Below are 19,528 nucleotides of genomic sequence, written 5' to 3' on the forward strand. Positions count from 1 at the left end.
TGAGAATGCTCAAGGTCCTTGTATGCCTTTTGTAATCAGTGATTTTTAAGGTGGTAACACCAATTACATACAGCCTTTGTTTTTATTGATCTATACCATATATACTTCAATCAATCACCTAACCAAACCTACACGTAAATATCACCCTAACTACCTTGTACCCCAGTACACTGACTCGGTACCGTTACTCCTTGTATATAGCCTGTATATAGCCTCGTTATTGTTATTTTATTGTGTTACTATTTAAATTTTATCTATTTGTTAATTTTGTTACTTTTTAACTCTGCTTTTGGGAAAAGGATTGTAAGTAAGTGTTTCACAGTAAAGTCTACACTTGCTGTATTCGGTGCATTGACAAAATATTTTATTTTATTTTGATAGGTAGGTGTTGACTGAAAAACAAATGAAGGATTGTGGCTTTAAACAATTTATGTTAGAATACTCTTTTTATCCAAAAAAAACTAACATTTACAGTATTTCTGCAAAAATGATTTTCTATCTACTAATTCAACTTTCTGGAATTTGCTGGTGCAGACATATTACAGCCCCCAGACCTCCGTCATTGTGACTTTATTGCTCTCTGAGTCAGACTTAGGGCGTAGCTGCAGACTGAACCAGTAAAAGCATCCGATTCCAATCAATGTCACATAAGACAAATATAATACATCTTTAAAAACAATGCAACCTCATTTCCATGAATGTACAAAATGAAATTAGTGATTTACCAAAACACTATTATAGAGTCCTTACAAATCATCATAGAGCATGAAGAAGGTCCTGAATCCTTCCATTTACAGTTTATCTCCAAACAGACGTTGGCACCTCCCCATCTGTCTGTTTATGAAATATGTACAATACCAGTCAAAAGTTTGGACACACCTACTCATTCAAGGGTTTTTTCTTTATTTTTAAAATGTTTTACATAGTAGAATAATATTGAAGACATCAAAACTATGAAATATCACATATGGAATCATGTAGTAACCAAAAAAGTGTTTAACAAATCAAAATATATTTTATATTCTTCAAAATAGCCACCCTTTGCCTTGATGACAGCTTTGCATACTCTTGGCATTCTCTCAACCAGCTTCACCTGGAATGCTTTCCAAACAGTCTTAAAGGAGTTCCCACATATGCAGAGCACTTGTTGGCTGCTTTTCCTTCCCTCTGCTGTCCAACTCATCCCAAACCATCTCCATTGGGTTGAGGTCAGGTGATTGTGAAGGCCAGGTCACCTGATGCAGCACCATCACTCTCCTTTTTGATCAAATAGCCCTTACCAGCCTGGAGGTGTGTTTTGGTCAATGTCCTGTTGAAAACAAATTGACAGTCAAACTAAGCGCAAACTAGATGGGATGACGTATCGCTGCAGAATGCTGTGGTAGCCATGCTGGTTAAGTGTGCCTTGAATTCTAAAGATACTCTACAGGAATGAGGCAGTCCATCAAAATCATCTTTGCTCCTGGGCTCTGTCCACGCATTTCAAGGCTGCGTTGAAACAATCACTTATCAATGACCCAAGACCAGCTCAGTTAGTCCCTACCATTGTATTTGTATTTATTATGGATCCCCATTAGCTGATGCCAAAGCAGCAGCTACTCTTCAGGGGGCCAGCAAAATTAAGACAGTTATACAATTTTAAAAACATTACAAAACATTCACAGATTTCGCACTGTGTACCCTCAGGCCCCTACTCCACCAATACCACATATCTAAAGTACTAAATCCATGTGTATGTATAGTGCGTATGTTATCGTGTGTGTGTGTCTGTGTATGCATGTGTCTGTGCCAATGTTTGTGTTGCTTCACAGTCCCCGCTGTGAAGGTGTTTAACCTGTTGGGGGTAGGGGGCAGTATTGACACGGCAGGATAAAATACGTACCAGATTTAATCTGGTTACTACTCCTGCCCAGTAACTAGAATATGCATATAATTATTGGCTTTGGATAGAAAACACCCTAAAGTTTCTAAAACTGTTTGAATGGTGTCTGTGAGTATCGACCCCATGCTTTATTTTCTTTCGTCTTTTTAAGATCATCAAAGGTTAGTGCTGCATTTAGCTGTCTTCTGGGTTTTTGTGACATTATATGCTAGCTTGAAAAATGGGTGTCTGATTATTTCTGGCTGGGTACTCTGCTGACATAATCTAATGTTTTGCTTTCGTTGGAAAGCCTTTTTGAAATCGGACAGTGTGGTTAGATTAACGAGAGTCTTGTCTTTAAAATGGTGTAAAATAGTCATATGTTTGAGAAATTGAAGTAATAGCATTTCTAAGGTATTTGAATAACGCGCCACGGGATTCCACTGGCTGTTACGTAGGTGGGACGATTTCGTCCCGCCGACCCTAGAGAGGTTAAAGTGTTTTTTTAATTTTTTTATTAATCAAATTTTACTGCTTGCGTCAGTTACTTGATGTGGAATAGAGTTCCATGTAGTCATGGCTCTATGTAGTACTATGTGCCTCCCGTTGTCTGTTCTGGACTTGGACTGTGAAGAGACCTCTTGTGGCATGTCTTGTGGGGTATGCATGCGTGTTTGAGCTGTGTGCCAGTAGTTTAGACAGACAGCTCAGTGCATTCAACATGTCAATACCTCTCATAAATACAAGTAGTGATGAAGTCAATCTCTCCTCCACTTTCAGCCAGGAGAGATTGACATGCATATTATTAATATTAGCTCTCTGTGTACATCCAAGGGCCAACCGTGCTGCCCTGTTCTGAGCCAATTGCAATTTTCCTAAGTCCTTTTTTGTGGCATCTGACCACACGACTGAACAGTAGTCAAGGTGCGACAAAACTAGGGCCTGTTGGACCTGCCTTGTTGACAATGTTGTTACTACTGTATCAATATGTTTTGACCATGACAGTTTTGACCATGACCGTTTACAATCTAGGGTTGCTCCAAGCAGTTTAGTCATCTCAATTTCCACAAGATTTATTAGAAGATTTAGTTGAGGTTTAGGGTTTATTGAGTATTTTGTTTCAAATACAATACTCTTAGTTTTAGAAATATTTATGGCTAACTTATTCCTTGCCAACCACTCTGAAACCAACTGCAGCTCTTTGTTGAGTGTTGGATTCATTTCAGTCGCTGTAGAAGCTGACGTGTATAGTGTTGAGTCATCCGCATACAGTTGAAGTCGGAAGTTTACATACACTTAGGTTGGAGTCATTAAAACTCGTTTTTCAACCACTCCACAAATGTCTTTTTAACGTACTCTAGTTTTGGCAAGTCGGTTAGGACATCTACTTTGTGCATGACAAGTAATTTTTCCAACAATTGTTTACAGACAGATTATTTCACTTATCATTCACTGTATCACAATTCTAGTGGGTCAGAAGTTTACTTATACTAAGTTGACTGTGCCTTTAAACAGCTTCGAAAATTCCAGAAAATTATGTCATGGCTTTAGAAGCTTCTGATAGGCTAATTTACATAATTTGAGTCAATTGGAGGTGTACCTGTGGATGTATTTCAAGACCTAACTTCAAACTCAGTGCCTCTTTGCTTGGCATCAGGGGAAAATCAAAAGAAATCAGCCAAGACCTCAGAAAAAAATTGTAGACCTCCACAAGTCTGGTTCATCCTTGGGAACAATTTCCAAATGCCTGAAGGTACCACGTTCATCTGTACAAACAATAGTGTGCAAGTATAAACACCATGGGACCACTCAGCCGTCATACCGCTCAGGAAGGAGACACGTTCTGTCTCCTAGAGATGAACGTACTTTGGTGTGAAAAGTGCTAATCAATCCCAGAACAACAGCAATGGACCTTGTGAAGATGCTGGATTAAACAGGTACAAAATTATCTATATCCACAGTAAAACGAGTTCTTTATCGACATAACCTGAAAGGCCGCTCAGCAAGGAAGAAGCCACTGCTCCAAAACCACCATTAAAAAGCAAGACTACAGTTTGCAACTGCACATGGGGACAAAGATCGTACTTTTTGGAGAAATGTCCTCTGGTCTGATGAAACAAAAATAAAACTGTTTGCCATAATAACCATTGTTATGTTTGGAGGAAAAAGGGGGAGGCTTGCAAGTTGAAGAACACCATCCCAACTGTGAAGCACGGGGGTGGCAGCATCATCTTGTCGGGGTGCTTTGCTGCAGGAGGGACTGGTGCACTTCACAAAATAGATAGCATCATGAGGTAGGAAAATGATGTGGATATATTGAAGCAACATCTCAAGACATCAGTCAGGACGTTAAAGCTTGGTCGCAATTTGGTCTTCCAAATGGACAATGACCCCAAACATACTTCCAAAGTTGTGGCAAAATGGCTTAAGGACAACGAAGGTATTGGAGTGGCCATCACAAAGCCCTGACCTCAATCCTATACAAAATTTGTGGGCAGAACTGAAAAAGCTTGTGCGAGCAAGGAGGCCTACAAATCTAACTCAGAACAGCTCTGTCAGGAGGAATGGGCCAAAATTCACCCAACTTATTGTGGGAAGCATGTGGAAGGCTTCCCAAAATGTTTGACCCAAGTTAAACAATTTAAAGGCAATGCTACCAAATACTAATTGAATGTATGTACACTTCTGACCCACTGTGAATGTGATGAAAGCAATAAAAACTTAAATAATGAATTCTCTCTACTATTATTCTGACATTTGCCATTCTTAAAATAAAGTGGTGATCCTAACTGACCTAAAACAGGGAATTTTTATTAGGATTAAAAGTCAGGAATTGTGAAAAGTTTAAATGTATTTGGCTAAGGTGTATGTAAACTTCCGACTTCAACTGTACCTACATAATGGATGACACATTGGAATGTCTTTCCTCCACACAAGTGGAATTATATTTCAACTATTTTAATGCAATCATTCAAAAGATAACATTTAAGCTCAATATATTCATTCTAAAACATATTCCCTTTACACAATGGTAAACACTATTAAAATCCATTGTGAATTAATAAAAACTCAACCCTCAATGACTGATAAAGCTGATGCTGATAAAACCTTAAAATGGAATGGTCTGTATTTAAAATATTATTCAAGTTTCTCTAGAATGATGCAAAACAGTAAAACAAGAGAACACCCTCACTGTGGAGATGTTTTGGAAACCTCTATCAAATACTTGGGTGTTCGATAAACCATTCTGGAAAGAAATGTCACCACACATTTTCCAGAGGCTGGCTAGCGGAGTAGAACACTTGAAAAGAAAAGGAGAGCCGCATCCTCTAGGAGCTCATATGCAATAATTTAGTAACCAATGTTTCGACAGACAAGCTGTCTTCACACATTTTCACACAAAACGCTATGCTGGCTGATATACAATAGATAAATAAATACAATGAGAGCTGCCCTAAAATAACAGATAAACGTTCTAACGCTCTAACAAAGGACTTCCAGTGCAAGTACACTATATGACCAATATGCTCGTCGAACATCTCATTCCAAAATCATGGGCATTAATATGGAGTTGGTCTCCCCTTTGTTGCTATAACAGCCTCCACTCATCTGGGAAGGCTTTCCACTAGATGTTGGTACATTGCTGCTGGGATTTGCTTCCACTCAGCCATGAGCATTAGTGAGGTCGGGCAGTGATGTTGGGTGATTAGGCTCGCAGTCGGCATTCCAATTCATCCCAAAGGTGTTTGATAGAGTTGAGGTCAGGGCTCTGTGCAGGCCAGTCAAGTTCTTCCACACTGATCTCGACAAACCATTTCTGTATGGACCTCGCTTTGTGCACTGGGGCATTGTCATGGGGCACTGAAACAGGAAAGGACCTTCCTCAAACTGTTGCCACAAAGTTGGAAGCACAGAATCATTTAGAATGTCATTGTATGCTGTAGCGTTAAGATTTCCCTTCACTGGAACTAGCCCAAACCATGAAAAACAGCCCCAGACGATTATTCTCTTCCACCAAACTTTACAGTTGGCACTAATCATTCGGGCAGGTAGCGTTCTTCTGGCATCCGTCAAAACCAGATTCGTCCATCGGACTGCCAGATGGTGAAGCGTGATTCATTATCCAGAGAACGTATTTCCACTGCTCCAGTGTCCAATGGTGGCGAGTTTTACACCACTCCAGCCGACGCCTGGCATTGCGCATGGTGATCTTATGCTTGTGTGCTGCTGCTCGGCCATGAAAACCCATTTCATGAAGCTCCTGACAAACAGTTATTGTGCTGTTGCATCCTGAGGCAGTTTGGAACTCGGTATTAAGTGTTTCAACCGAAGACAGATGATTTTTACGGGCTTTAGCACTTGGCGGTCCCGTTCTGTGAGCTTGTGTGGCCACTTCTCGGCTGAGCCGTTGTTGCTCCTAGATGTTTCCACTTTACAATAACAGCACTTACAATTGACCAGGGCAGCTCTAGCAGTGCATACATTTGACAAACTGACTTGTTGTAAAGGTGAAAGTTGAAAGTCACTGAGCTCTTCAGTAAGGCCATTCTACTGCCAAAGTTTGTCTATGGAGATTGCATGGCTGTGTGCTTATTTTTATACACCTGTCAGCAACGGGTGTGGCTGAAATAGCCGAATCCACAAATTGAAGGGGTGTCCACATACTTTTTGTATATATAGTGTATATACTATGTAGTCAAAACCAGACTTTACAAAGCAAAGAGGGCTACACTAGTAATTATAATTCTATGGAGGACAATGGAGTCTTAAAACAGAGGTTGTAGGGGGATGACAGTGTGGTGAGGTGGGAACATACGAGGAAACATAGTGCGAGGCAGGGGGTGAAAGGACATAGTCATGGGGTGCAGGCTCGGTCGTGCCATGACAGAAATTGGGGCTGGGTAAATAAAGGGAGGGTGACCGTGTGGGAAAACCTCTGCCCCCAGTGGCAGGTGAGTGAAGGGGAGGATAGGTGACATGAGTGGGGGCTGTGGCTGGAGGAAATCTGCGTGGTGCTGCAGGAAAGTCTGGTGGATGGTAATGGAGGTGGATAAGGGTAGAGGGAGTTGTACAGGGTGTAGTACTATGGGGGAGGACATAGGGATGTGCGGGCTGGCTAGAACTGGTTTCAGTTTGTCAGGGAACGCTTGATAGTCCATAGCCTTCCTGTGAGCTTGGAGATGTTGGAGGCAATGCTTCTCCAGTCTGTCCAGTGTGGACCTGTAACAGTCCTTTGAGTTAAATGATTCCTCCTCTAATTCTGTGTAGCTAGCATTAAAGGTCTCTGACATTTTCCCATTGACTATTGGTAGAAATACTTTACAGGAGCCATCACTCTTACTGTGAAAGTTTGGCTGATCTGGGCTCATCACAGACTTATGTGCAACAATAACATCTGAGCCCTTAACTCCGGAATCAAAAATATACCTCTTGAGATCTGACCCATTGATCTGGCCTTTGCAGCTGGATCTGCCATTTACACTGTCAATATTCTTCTCAAGTGCATCAAGGTTCAATTTATCCTCAGGTCCAGGGGAGTCGGAGCCAGTGCATGGGCAAAGGCCATTTGCTCCTCGACTCTGCTCATATCTCTCTCCACTGCTCATGTCAGCCACTGAACTCTGATGAGCTCCACATGCCCTTCTCCTCCTTCTTCGTCTCTTGTTTGGTTTATGCAAAGAGTTCACACAAGTACTACTGACAGTTTGGTCATCCATAGTCCTTTTTCGACATCTTCCACCTTCCTTTAACAATGATTCAGGGAGTGGCTGGTGTTTTAAAGGTGTGGGATCTCTTTTATTCATCTGGTCTGCGCTTGTGATGGCCGGGTTGGTCTGGAGAGATCCACAGTTGAGAGATGTGTGTTCTATGGCATTTACGTGTTTGGACGGCTGATGGCGCATATTGCCCTCGTTGATCTGTCCTGGACCCTGGAGAGCCTCATCAGAGTGGGCCAGACTAGCTGCTGGGCCATTCACACACTCTGCCAATGCCTGCCTCTCAACACCTGCTGTGTCTCTGTAAGCTTCAATTCGCCCCTCGTTGCCCTCAATTGAGGGTGATTGCTTGGGCTCGTCTGGCTGAAATTGTTTTGCACTGCTATCACTTATTTGGTTATCAAGTCTTTCACAATGATTGGGAAGAGTCAGGCAATTACCAAATATTTCTGTTGCCCCTTCATATCTGTCTCCCCCCCGGTGAGTCATCCGTCTGTGCCCCCGCCGCCTTCTCCTCCTCTGGCTTGTGCTACAACACCTGCGTGTGTCCACCGCCCTAGCTGTGTGTGTCAAGCTTGTGGTTGCCAACTGTGCTGAATAATTGCAACACTGCTCATCCTTTCTGATGAGTGTGTTGCTTGGCTCCTCGCATCCACGACTTTTAGGCCTCTCGCAATCCTCCTGAACAAGGCTGCGCTCTGGGCTTGGCAAGCTCTTAAACAGCTCACATGTTTCCAGGGTTGCTTCATTGCTGCAGGACTTCTTAGCTAATTCAGCTGATTTCTCGACATCTCTTTCCACCACTCTGCAGCCAGCATTTTTAGTAGAGGCTCTGAAGTCAAAGTGAAGGGGGTTGCAGCTGAAGGAAATGGATGGGCTTGTCCTGGTGAATGTCAACACCTCAGAGGGCCACTGGAGCACCGTTTTCCCATTTCTACTGAGGATAGAGCAGAAAGGTTTACATGGCCTTGCAACTGTCCATTTCTCATCCTCTGACACACTTAGGTCTTTGTCTTGGGGTTGAGTGTAAATTGCTTCATTCGAATGATTAGTGCAGTTCGACAATGGGTGTCCTCCCTTATGGGAGACATTATCTGCTAACATGATTTTGTCAGGCTCTGTCCCCTGTCCTTGTTCCACCTCAGTTTCCTGTCTTTGTTCAGCCAAGTTGCTTTTTAGACTTCCCTGCACCATGTCCAGTTCACAGTCATCTAATGTGTTTGAATGAGAGAGAAACATGGAGGATTGGACTGTGCAGGGAAAAGCCACATCCTCAGAGTAAACGAGGATAGCGCACAAATCAGCCGGCGGCATCGAGCTGTCTGACCCCGATGGTGCATTGGTTAATCCCTGACCCTGTGAGCCTGCAATGTGAATCTTCTCCTTGTTATGCAGAGCCTTCTCGCTGGCAGGGGGGCTGGGGGAGTCGAGGCCAGCGGGAGTACGTGGGGAGTTGAGCTGCACACTGAGCCTCTGTCTACATGCATGCCTGCTTGACCCGTCCTCCCCAGCCTGGCAGAACACCGCCGCCGAAGACTCCAGCTTCACAGAGGCCTTTTTAGGGAAGGAGAAAGATATTTTTTGGCCACACTTTCCGGCCACACTGCTCGGAGTTTGCTGGGCCTGAATGGTGCTGGTGTTATCTGTAAGTGTGTCTAAGGTGATGTTTGGGCACATTGTGTGTTCCTGGGTGCTGTTCTGTGCCTGGCTGCTGGCTCTGTCACCACGGGCTCCCCTGTAGCCTCCCTCCACGGCCACAGTGGTAGATCGGAACATGGGTCCACTACCAGGTGCGCTGCACAGAAAGGAGTTGACACTAGAATCAGTATGACAGCAGCCAACATCCAAAAATCAACACCAAAAAACAACTGGTGACAATGAGTATGTTTACATGTACACTAATAATTATATATTAAACTGATTACAGCAGAAGGCAGAGTATGGCATTAGTCATGCATACACCTTACTCTGCTTATCGTAATCGGCGTAAGGTCATAATCAAAGTAAGCATACACTGATTTAAAACACCTGGTTTTCATACGAACTCTATATGTCTGAACTCAGAATCAAATAGTGTTATTGTTATTATAACACAATAACATGGTCACTGTGGTAGAACGTTTATTTTGATTGCTGATTTTCTGCATCTATCAAAAGTCCCATCAGCAGCCAGATTTGAGATGTGTCCATGTAAACATAATTGTTAGGGAAATTGTTCTTCTTGCAAAGCATGGACATGTTTTAAATTAACTATTATATTAACTTGACTATCCACAATAATCACATTGTATGCATGTAACCGTGCTCATCGTCTTATTCATCCCAAAAATAAATACATCTAACATTAGTTTTGATAAGTATTTTAACTTACGTAAACTACAATTGCAACTCGTTCTAAAATTAATTTACAGCCTGTTGCAATTATGTCATATAGGGACACATACGAGTCCATTGGCTGTTCCACCCACCATTGGACCTCCCGCCGCTGTTCGGCCAGCTCATGTAAACGTCGTAGTGCTCTCTCTTGCTTTCTGCCATCCTTCTTGGATTTGGAGGACACGTTCCGGGCAAACTCCCGCTGCTTCAGCTCTTTCAGTCTCTGACAGAGAGAAGAAATATCACCAGACTCATTATCTACTGTACTGAGTCAGCCATTGAGGAACTTACTCCAGCCAAACTAATTGAATTAACCTCTCTAGGGTCGGCGGGACGAAATCGTCCCACCTACTCAACAGCCAGTTGAATTCCGTGGCGCGTTACTCAAATACCTTAGAAATGCTATTACTTCAATTTCTCAAACATATGACTATTTTACACCATTTTAAAGACAAGACTCTCGTTAATCTAACCACACTGTCCGATTTCAAAAAGGCTTTACAACGAAAGCAAAACATTAGATTATGTCAGCAGAGTACCCAGCCAGAAATAATCAGACACCCATTTTTCAAGCTAGCATATAATGTCACATAAACCCAAACCACAGCTAAATGCAGCACTAACCTTTGATGATCTTCATCAGATGACAACCCTAGGACATTGTTATACAATACATGCATGGTTTGTTCAATCAAGTTCATATTTATATCAAAAACCAGCTTTTTACATTAGCATGCGACGTTCAGAACTAGCAAACTTCCGGTGAATTTACTAAATTACTCACGATAAACGTTCACAAAAAACATAACAATTATTTTAAGAATTATAGATACAGAACTCCTCTACGCACTCGATATGTCCGATTTTAAAATAGCTTTTCGGTGAAAGCACATTTTGCAATATTCTCAGTAGATAGCCCGGCATCACAGGGCTAGCTATTTAGACACCCACCAAGTTTAGCACTCACCAAAATCAGATTTACTATAAGAAAAATGTTATTACCTTTGCTGTTCTTCGTCAGAATGCACTCCCAGGACTTCTACTTCAATAACAAATGTCGGTTTGGTTCAAAATAATCCATAGTTATGTTCAAATATCCTCTGTTTTGTTCGTGCGTTCAAGACACTATCCGAATGGTAAAGAAGGGTGATGCGCACGACGCATTTCGTGACAAAAAATTCTAAATATTCCATTACCGTACTTCGAAGCATGTCAACTGCTGTTTAAAATCAATTTATATGCCATTTTTCTCGTAAAAAAGCGATAATATTCCGACCGGGAATCTGTTTTTAGGTTCAAAGACAAAAGAAAATAAAAACATGGGGTCGACTCGTGCACGCGCCTCAGCCCATTGTCCTCTGATAGAGCACTTGCCAAAAGCGCTAATGTTTTTCAGCCAGTGGCTGGAATTACATCATTCAGCTTTTTCCCGCCTTCTGAGAGCCTATGGGAGCCGTAGGAAGTGTCACGTTACAGCAAAGATCCTCAGTCTTCAATAAACAGAGTCAAGAAGCTCAAGGAATGGTCAGACAGGGCACTTCCCATATAGAATCTTCTCAGGTTTTGGCCTGCCTTATGAGTTCTGTTATACTCACAGACACCATTCAAACAGTTTTAGAAACGTTAGGGTGTTTTCTATCCAAATCAAATAATTATATACATATTCTAGTTTCTGGGCAGGAGTAATAACCAGATTAAATCGGGTACGTGTTTTATCCGGCCGTGAAAATACTGCCCCTTATCCTAAACAGGTTAAATATGCTCTCTCTAATTCTCTCTTTCTCTCTCTCTCGGAGGACTTGAGCCCTAGGACCATGCCTCAGGACTACCTGGCATGATGACTCCTTGCGGTCCCCAGTTCACCTGGCCATGCTGCTGCTCCAGTTCCAACTGTTCTGCCTGCGGCTATGGAACCTTAACCTGTTCACCTGACGTGCTACCTGTCCCAGCTCTGCTGTCCCAGACCTGCTGGAACCCTGACCTGTTCACCGGACGTGCTACCTGTCCCAGACCTGCTCTTTTCAACTCTCTAGAGACAGCAGGAGCGGTAGAGATACTCTCAAAGATCGGCTATGAAAAAGCCAACTGAGACTTACTCTTGTGTTACTGACTTGTTGCACCCTCGACAACTACTATGATTATTATTATTTGACCATGCTGGTCATTTATGAACATTTGAACATCTTGGCCATGTGCTGTTATAATCTCCACCCGGCACAGCCAGAAGAGGACTGGCCACCCCTCATAGCCTGGTTCCTCTCTAGGTTTCTTCCTAGGTTTTGGCCTTTCTAGGGAGTTTTTCCTAGCCACCGTGCTTCTACACCTGCATTGCTTGCTGTTTGGGGTTTTAGGCTGGGTTTCTGTACAGCACTTTGAGATATCAGCTGATGTAAGAAGGGCTATGTAAATACATTTGATTTGATTTGATTTGATGCTGTTGTAGGCTGCTCCGGGATGAAGTTTACACTAGGCACAGGTCTAGGATCAGCTTCCCCTCCCCAAATATTAACCTTCCAATACTGACAATGCAATTCTGACACAAGATCTAAGGGAAACTCCTTGTGTGTAGGATAACACAGCCAGCTAGATGAATTAACTCTGTCAATGTTATGTATATGTCTGAAAACCGGTTTATTCATTGACCTGTGCTTGTTAAGTGAGAATGGATGTTAATGCTAAATCAATAATGCAGATACAGTTCAGCTTAGGTTAGCATGTGATCTTTAAACAAATATTAATTACATTTGTGACTGGTTACAGAATCAGGGACGTTTGACAATAGTTCCTACCTCACAGTAATGCCATTTGAAAGAAAGAAAGTAAACTTTTTTTTTTCTTCTCCAGAAATGCCTTCTTGAATATGTGACTTTCTAGGCCTTAATTACAAACCTGTATGTGATCCGTAAATATGATTATGAGCCTAGTTTAGCCAAGGAGAAGCGCTGAGCTTTATGTGGAGAAAGACAGGATACTTCCTGGCTAACGAAGACTGGCTGAGATAATGGAGAGGCTGGCCAACCATTTGCATGTGACAGTTGGCCATGCATTTGCATGTGAATTCTTAAATAGATGGGTGACTAATGCTTAAGATGTTGTGAACAATGCTGAATGGGAGTAAACAAAGAAGAGCTCTTTAGCAAGTGTGAAAACCTAATCAAAATCTTTCAATGGTATTTTCTGCTTGTCTCCTAAGTGGGTTATCAAGTTTATCAACTTTCAAAGCAGCATAACTTTCCCATGTTTCCTCCAACTACAGTGTATGTACCATTTTGAAGCTCTGAGTCTGTACTTTTATCAAATAAAAAATTAAGTGAACCACTTAAATTTGACTTTTCATAGAGATATCTGGTCACATTTGATCAAACCTCAAAAACCTTAATATACACGGAGTGTACAAAACATTGGGAAAACCTTCCTAATATTGAGTTGCACCCTATTTTGCTCAGAGGACAGACTCAATTTGTCGGGAATGGATTCTAACAATGTGTCGAAAGCGTTCCACAGGGATGCTGGCCCATGTTGACGCCAATTTTTCCCACAGTTGTGTCAAGTTGGCTGGATGTCCTTTGGGTGGTGGACCATTCTTGATACACACAGGAAACTGTTGAGTGTGAAAAACCCAGCAGCCTGGCACCTACTACCATAGCCCATTGAAAGGCACTTAAATCTTATGTCTTGCCCATTCACCCTTCAAATGGCATACATACACAGTCCATGTCTCAAGACTTAAAAGTCCTTCTTTTATATTTGCTATTTACCTCTGCTAGATCACATTTATCAATAAAAGAGGTATTGGTAAAAAAAAAACATTTTTGCAAACAAAATCAAGACATGGGCGGAATAAATCATGTTTATCTTGAACAAATATAAATGAAACAAGGTTTTCATCACTATTGATGTTTATTGCTTTGACCTGAACAACTTGGAAGGACACATTTTACATACAGTATTTTATGGAAATGATAAATGAGCCCCATTGAACACAAATTAAGGTCGGTCTACACACCACATGAGGGACAGAGTTTTACTGTCTGTGTGTTGCAAATGTATTTCTTGCACTTGATGCATGTGTACTGTGTCTTCCTGTCCTTCTTGGGTCCACACATATCACAGCGCTTCTTCTTGTTGCTAACGGCTGCAATCTAGAATGATGAAAACACTTAGTTCAGGAATTTTACTAACATCTAACTCACATATATAGTTACAGCAGGCCAAGGTAGGAGAAACAGACACACACACATGCAACAACATCATTAACACTTACTTCCGGTACTAGAGTTGTTGGTTCTGTGGGTCAGGTGGACGGGGAACCAGCATCCTCCTCACGATGGCTGCAGAAGCTGGGGTCCTTGGAATATATTGCCTCCTCTCGATTTGAGGTCTTACCAATGTCTTCCTCTTGAGGAACTCCTGGCCCAGCTTGTGCGAAGTTAAAAAGTTATTGCATGGGATGTTGTGGCCACGGAGTCCCTGTGTCACATCCAAGGACAACCTGCATCCCTTGGCTCTTCTCAGGGGCTCCTCCATCTGGCTTTCCCATATACAGTTGAAGTCAGAAGTTTACATACACCTTAGCAAATACATTTAAACTCAGTTTTTCACAATCCCTTACATATAATCCTAGTAAAATTTCCCTGTCTGTCTTTGGTCAGTTAGGATCACCACTTTATTTTAAGAATGTGACATGTCAGAATAATAGTAGATGATTTATTTCAGCTTTTATTTCTTTCATCACATTCCCAGTGGGTCAGATGTGTACATACACTCAATTAGTATTTGGTAGCATTGCCTTTAAATTGTTTAACTTGGGTCAAATGTTTTGGGTAGCGTTCCACAAGCTTCTCACAATAATTTGGGTGAATTTTGTCCCATTTCTCCTAACAGAGCTGGTGTAACTGAGTCAGGATTGTAGGTCTCCTTGCTCGCACACGCTTTTTCAGTTCTGCCCACAGATTTTCTATAGGTTGAGGTCAGGGCTTTGTGATGGCACACTCCAACACCTTGACTTTGTTGTCCTTATGCCATTTTGCTACAACTTTGGAAGTATGCTTGGAATCAATGTCCATTTGGAAGACCCATTTGTGACCAAGCTTTAATGTCCTGACTGATGTCTTGAGATGTTGCTTCAATATATCCACATCATTTTCCTACCTCATGATGCCATCTATTTTGTGAAGTGCACCAGTCCCTCCTGCAGCAAAGCACCCCCACAACATGATGCTGCCACCCCCGTGCTTCACGATTGGGATGGTGTTCTTCGGCTTGCAAGCCTCCCCCTTTTTCCTCCAAACATAACGATGGTCATTATGGTCAAACAGTTCTATTTTTGTACGAAAAATACAATCTTTGTCCCCATGTGCAGTTGCAAACCATGGTCTGGCTTATTCATGGCTGTTTTGGAGCAGTGGCTTCTTCCTTGCTGACTGGTTTTTCAGGTTATGTCGATACAGGACTCGTTTTACTGTGGATATAGATACTTTTGTACCTGTTTCCTCCAGCTTCTTCACAAGGTCCTTTGAAGTTGTTCTGGGATTGATTTGCACTTCTCGCACCAAATACGTTCATCTCTAGGAGACAGTGTCCTTCCTGAGCGGTATGACGGCTGAGTGGTCCCATGGTGTTTATACTTGCGTACTATTGTTTGTGCAGATGAACGTGGTACCTTCAGGCATTTGGAAATTGCTCCCATGGATGAACCAGACTGGTGGACGTCTATCCATTTTTTTCTGACGTCTTGGCTGATTTCTTTTGATTTTCCCATGATGTCAAGCAAAGAGGCACTGAGTTTGAAGGTAGACCTTGAAATACATCCACAGGTACACCTCCAATTGACTCAAATGTTGTCAATTAGCCAATCAGAAGCTTCTAAAGCCATGATATCATTTTCTGGAATTTTGCAAGCTGTTTAAAGACACAGTCAATTTAGTGTATGTAAACTTCTGACCCACTGGAATTGGGATGCAGTGAATTTTAAGTGAAATAATCTGTCTGGAAACAATTGTTGGAACAATTACTTTTGTTATGCACAAAGTAGATGTCCTTACCGACTTGCCAAAACTATGGTTTGTTAACTAGAGATTTGTGGAGTGGTTGAAAAACGAGTTTTAATGATTCCAACATAAGTGTATGTAAACTTCCGACTTCAACTGTACACTTGCAAGTTCCACGCATATGATGAAGCATCGTCACAGGCAGCCCAGATCTTGATTACATATTTTGCGGACTTGATTCCGTATTTAGCGGGTTTAGACGGTATGTCCTGCCTGAAGGGGCAGCGGCCCCAAAATGGCTTAAACTGCTCATCAACAGTAACATTGGTCCAGGGTTGTAAAACTGTGGAAGGTGGTCCACCCACTTGTGCCACACTGACCTGATTGCAGCTAGCTTGTCTCTCTGCCGCCGAGCTGGTCTGGTGTCTCGGATATCGAAGTGGCTAATCCTTGAAATAATGTGGACGTTTTCCAGAGACATTGTTGCACAGAAAAGTTCTCTGCCAGTTTTTGCATCCCACAGGGCACTTCCCTGACATTTCAAGTGCCGTGCTCTACCAACTGAGCTTCAAAGGACCACAAACTTTGTTGAAGGCATGAACAAGAATCCCCTTTAGTGGAATAATGTGTTCACTGTAGTTCAGTGTTTCCCAAACTCGGTCCTGGGGACCCCAAGGGATGCACATTTCGTTTTTTCCCTAGCACTACACAGCTGATTCAAATAATCAAAGCTTGATGATGAGTTCATTATTTGAATCAGCTGTGTAGTGCTAGGGCAAAAACCAAAACATGCACCCCTTGGGGTCCCCAGGACAGAGTTTGAGTAAAGCTGCTGTAGGTAACGGGGGAGATAAATGTGTACACTGTAGTAAATGGGGGATATGCTCATTCAGGGCACAGGTCAAATATTTTTCTCAGGTTAAGCAAGTCATGCAAATACTGTAGTATGGAAGAACAAACACCTTTTTATCCCCTCATATTCTTCTGATATGTACTTTGAAATCAAATATGCCCTTTTGTTGGAGATTGCTATGTTGACTGTGTTTTCTTTGTCATTCGTTGATTAGATTTTTTTGGCATTTGGCAACGTTGAAATGTAACTAGTCTGAATGAATTGCATGGTATGAGGTATTAGGTGCACAATACCTGTTTGTGAGCGTGGTCGTAAGAGTTGATGTGGTTGTCAAACTCCTGATGCTTGTAGTACTGCTTGTCACACAGCTCACAGTAGAAGTTAGCCTTCAGGTCCTCAAGTGCCTCGGCCATCGTCCTCTCCTTCTGTGAGTAATCCTGGTCAAGGAAAATGTAGAAAAAAATGCGAAACTCAATTATGTATCACTAGCTAAGTTTCCATCCAATTTCAAGTGAATATTCAAAAATGTGCATTAACTAATATGCACCTTTTTCCACCAGAGATGTGTTTCCATCAAACTGACTTATTGGGGAAAAAAGTCTGTACGTGATGACGTAGTACACATGACAATAATGTTTGCGGTTAACTTCCAATGTGCCAAATGAAAAATATAAGTTAACCTGTTGGGTCTAGGGGGCAGCATTTGCACGTCTGGATAAAAAAAATGTACCCGATTTAATCTGGTTACTAATCCTACCCAGTAACTAGAATATGCATATACTTATTATATATGGATAGAAAACACTCTAAAGTTTCTAAAACTGTTTGAATGGTGTCTGTGAGTATAACAGAACTCATTTGGCAGGCAAAACCCTGAGACATTTTCTGACAGGAAGTGGATACCTGATGTGTTGTATTGACTTTAAACCTATCCCATTGAAAAACACAGGGGCTTAGGAATATTTTGGCACTTCCTATTGCTTCCACTAGATGTCACCAGCCTTTACAAAGTGTTTTGAGTCTTCTGGAGGGAGATCTGACCGAACAAGAGCCATGGAACGATGATGTCCCATTAGACACCTGGCGCGCGAGTTCATGTTGGGTACCCTCGTTCCAATACGTTATAAAAGAGTATGCATTCGTCCACCTTGAATATTATTCATGTTCTGGTTAAAAAAGGCCCTAATGATTTATGCTATACAACGTTTGACATGTTTGAACGAACGGAAATATATTTTTTCCCCTCGTTCATGACGAGAAGTCCGGCTGGCTTACATCATGTGCTAACGAGACGGAGATTTTTGGACATAAATGATGAGCTTTTTTGAACAAAACTACATTCGTTATGGACCTGTGATACCTGGAAGTGACATCTGATGAAGAGAATCAAAGGTAATGGATTATTTACATAGTATTTTCGATTTTAGATCTCCCCAACATGACGTCTAGTCTGTATCGCAACGCGTATTTTTCTGGGCGCAGTGCTCAGATTATTGCAAAGTGTGATTTCCCAGTAAGGTTATTTTTAAATCTGGCAAGTTGATTGAGTTCAAGAGATGTAAATCTATAATTCTTTAAATGACAATATAATATTTTACCAATGTTTTCTAATTTTAATTATTTAATTTGTGACGCTGACTTGACTGCCGGTTATTGGAGGGAAACGATTTCCTCAACATCAATGCCATAGTAAAACGCTGTTTTTGGATATAAATATGAACTTGATAGAACTAAAAATGCATGCATTGTCTAACATAATGTCCTAGGAGTGTCATCTGATGGAGATTGTAAAAGGTTAGTGCATCATTTTAGCTGGTTTTATGGTTTTGGTGACCCTGTCTTTGACTTGACAAAACATTACACACAACTCTTGTAAATGTACTGTCCTAACATACTCTAAATTTATGCTTTCGCCGTAAAACCTTTTTGAAATCGTAAAACGTGGTTAGATTAAGGATATGTTTATCTTTCAAATGGTGTAAAATAGTTGTATTTTTGAAAAATTTGAATTTTGACATTTATTTGGATTCAAATTTGCCGCTCCTGCTGTTGATGGAGTGCACCACGGGTGGCACGCTAGCGTCCCACCTAGCCCCAAGAATGGGTTTCCATCGCATTCAACTCTGCTGATGGTTTTGTCACAAAAAATGTTGCGTTATATAGCAAATGTGCACACTCTGGCCTTGGCACGTGCGCTCTAGCCAACAGCTCGCAGATACATGTAGGTTACCTACATTATGAGATAATTAAGGAAAGATATACATTTATACAATAGTTACCCGGAGAAAAATGGAGGAGGGTCCTGCTTTTTCAATTTCAGTCAGGGGGAGGGTTTAGTATTTATTTTTTTGTCCAGGGGAGGATCATGTAGTTTGTAATCGATTACATGTCATATTACTCAGGGTTTGAAAATCAGTTGCTTATTTAAGTATCTCATGTGTGCCCGATGATGCCCCCCATCCTTGATTCTCTGCTGGGCACTCAATATAATTGTGCCTAATGTGGTCTCAATAAAATGATCCATAGCCTATATTATAGGCTATATGAAGAGCATGCTCGGAGAGGCTCATGGAAAAGTTTTGTTTCCTGAGTTTTTGCACTGCTGGGATGGTGTGTATACAAAACTAGGCTACATTGCATTACACTGCAATGGAGAGGCATTGCCAATTATGAGCCCTGACCCGCCCTGCGCTTGCTGATGTGAACCCTTATGTTGTGCCTAACCAATGAC

At 41.7% G+C, this 19,528-nt stretch overlaps 1 protein-coding gene across 1 annotated transcript; it reads right to left on the reverse strand.

Annotated features, from left to right (window-relative positions):
- Window positions 1-906: 906 nt before the first annotated feature.
- On the reverse strand, window positions 907-17,210 carry LOC106575137 (uncharacterized). The gene is made up of 4 exons (XM_082964375.1): window positions 17,091-17,210; window positions 14,341-14,481; window positions 10,047-10,177; window positions 907-9,373 (listed from the first exon to the last, which is right to left on the reverse strand). Exons 1-4 carry the CDS (start codon window positions 17,208-17,210, stop codon window positions 6,628-6,630), a joined length of 3,138 nt encoding a protein of 1,045 aa, XP_082820501.1. The 3' UTR covers window positions 907-6,627.
- Window positions 17,211-19,528: the final 2,318 nt, after the last annotated feature.

Source organism: Salmo salar, chromosome 17 (assembly GCF_965601325.2).
Source record: "Salmo salar chromosome 17, fSalSal1, whole genome shotgun sequence".
Lineage (NCBI taxonomy): Eukaryota > Metazoa > Chordata > Actinopteri > Salmoniformes > Salmonidae > Salmo > Salmo salar.

Coding starts and splice junctions, on each gene's coding strand:
- LOC106575137 (XM_082964375.1), bottom strand. CDS start 17,210: ATGGCCGAGGCACTTGAGGACCTGAAGGCTAACTTCTACTGTGAGCTG. Junction 14,482..17,090: donor ACGACCACGCTCACAAACAG/GTATTGTGCACC, acceptor TGGGAAAGCCAG/ATGGAGGAGCCCCTGAGAAG. Junction 10,178..14,340: donor TCCTCAAGAGGAAGACATTG/GTAAGACCTCAA, acceptor TCTCTCTGTCAG/AGACTGAAAGAGCTGAAGCA.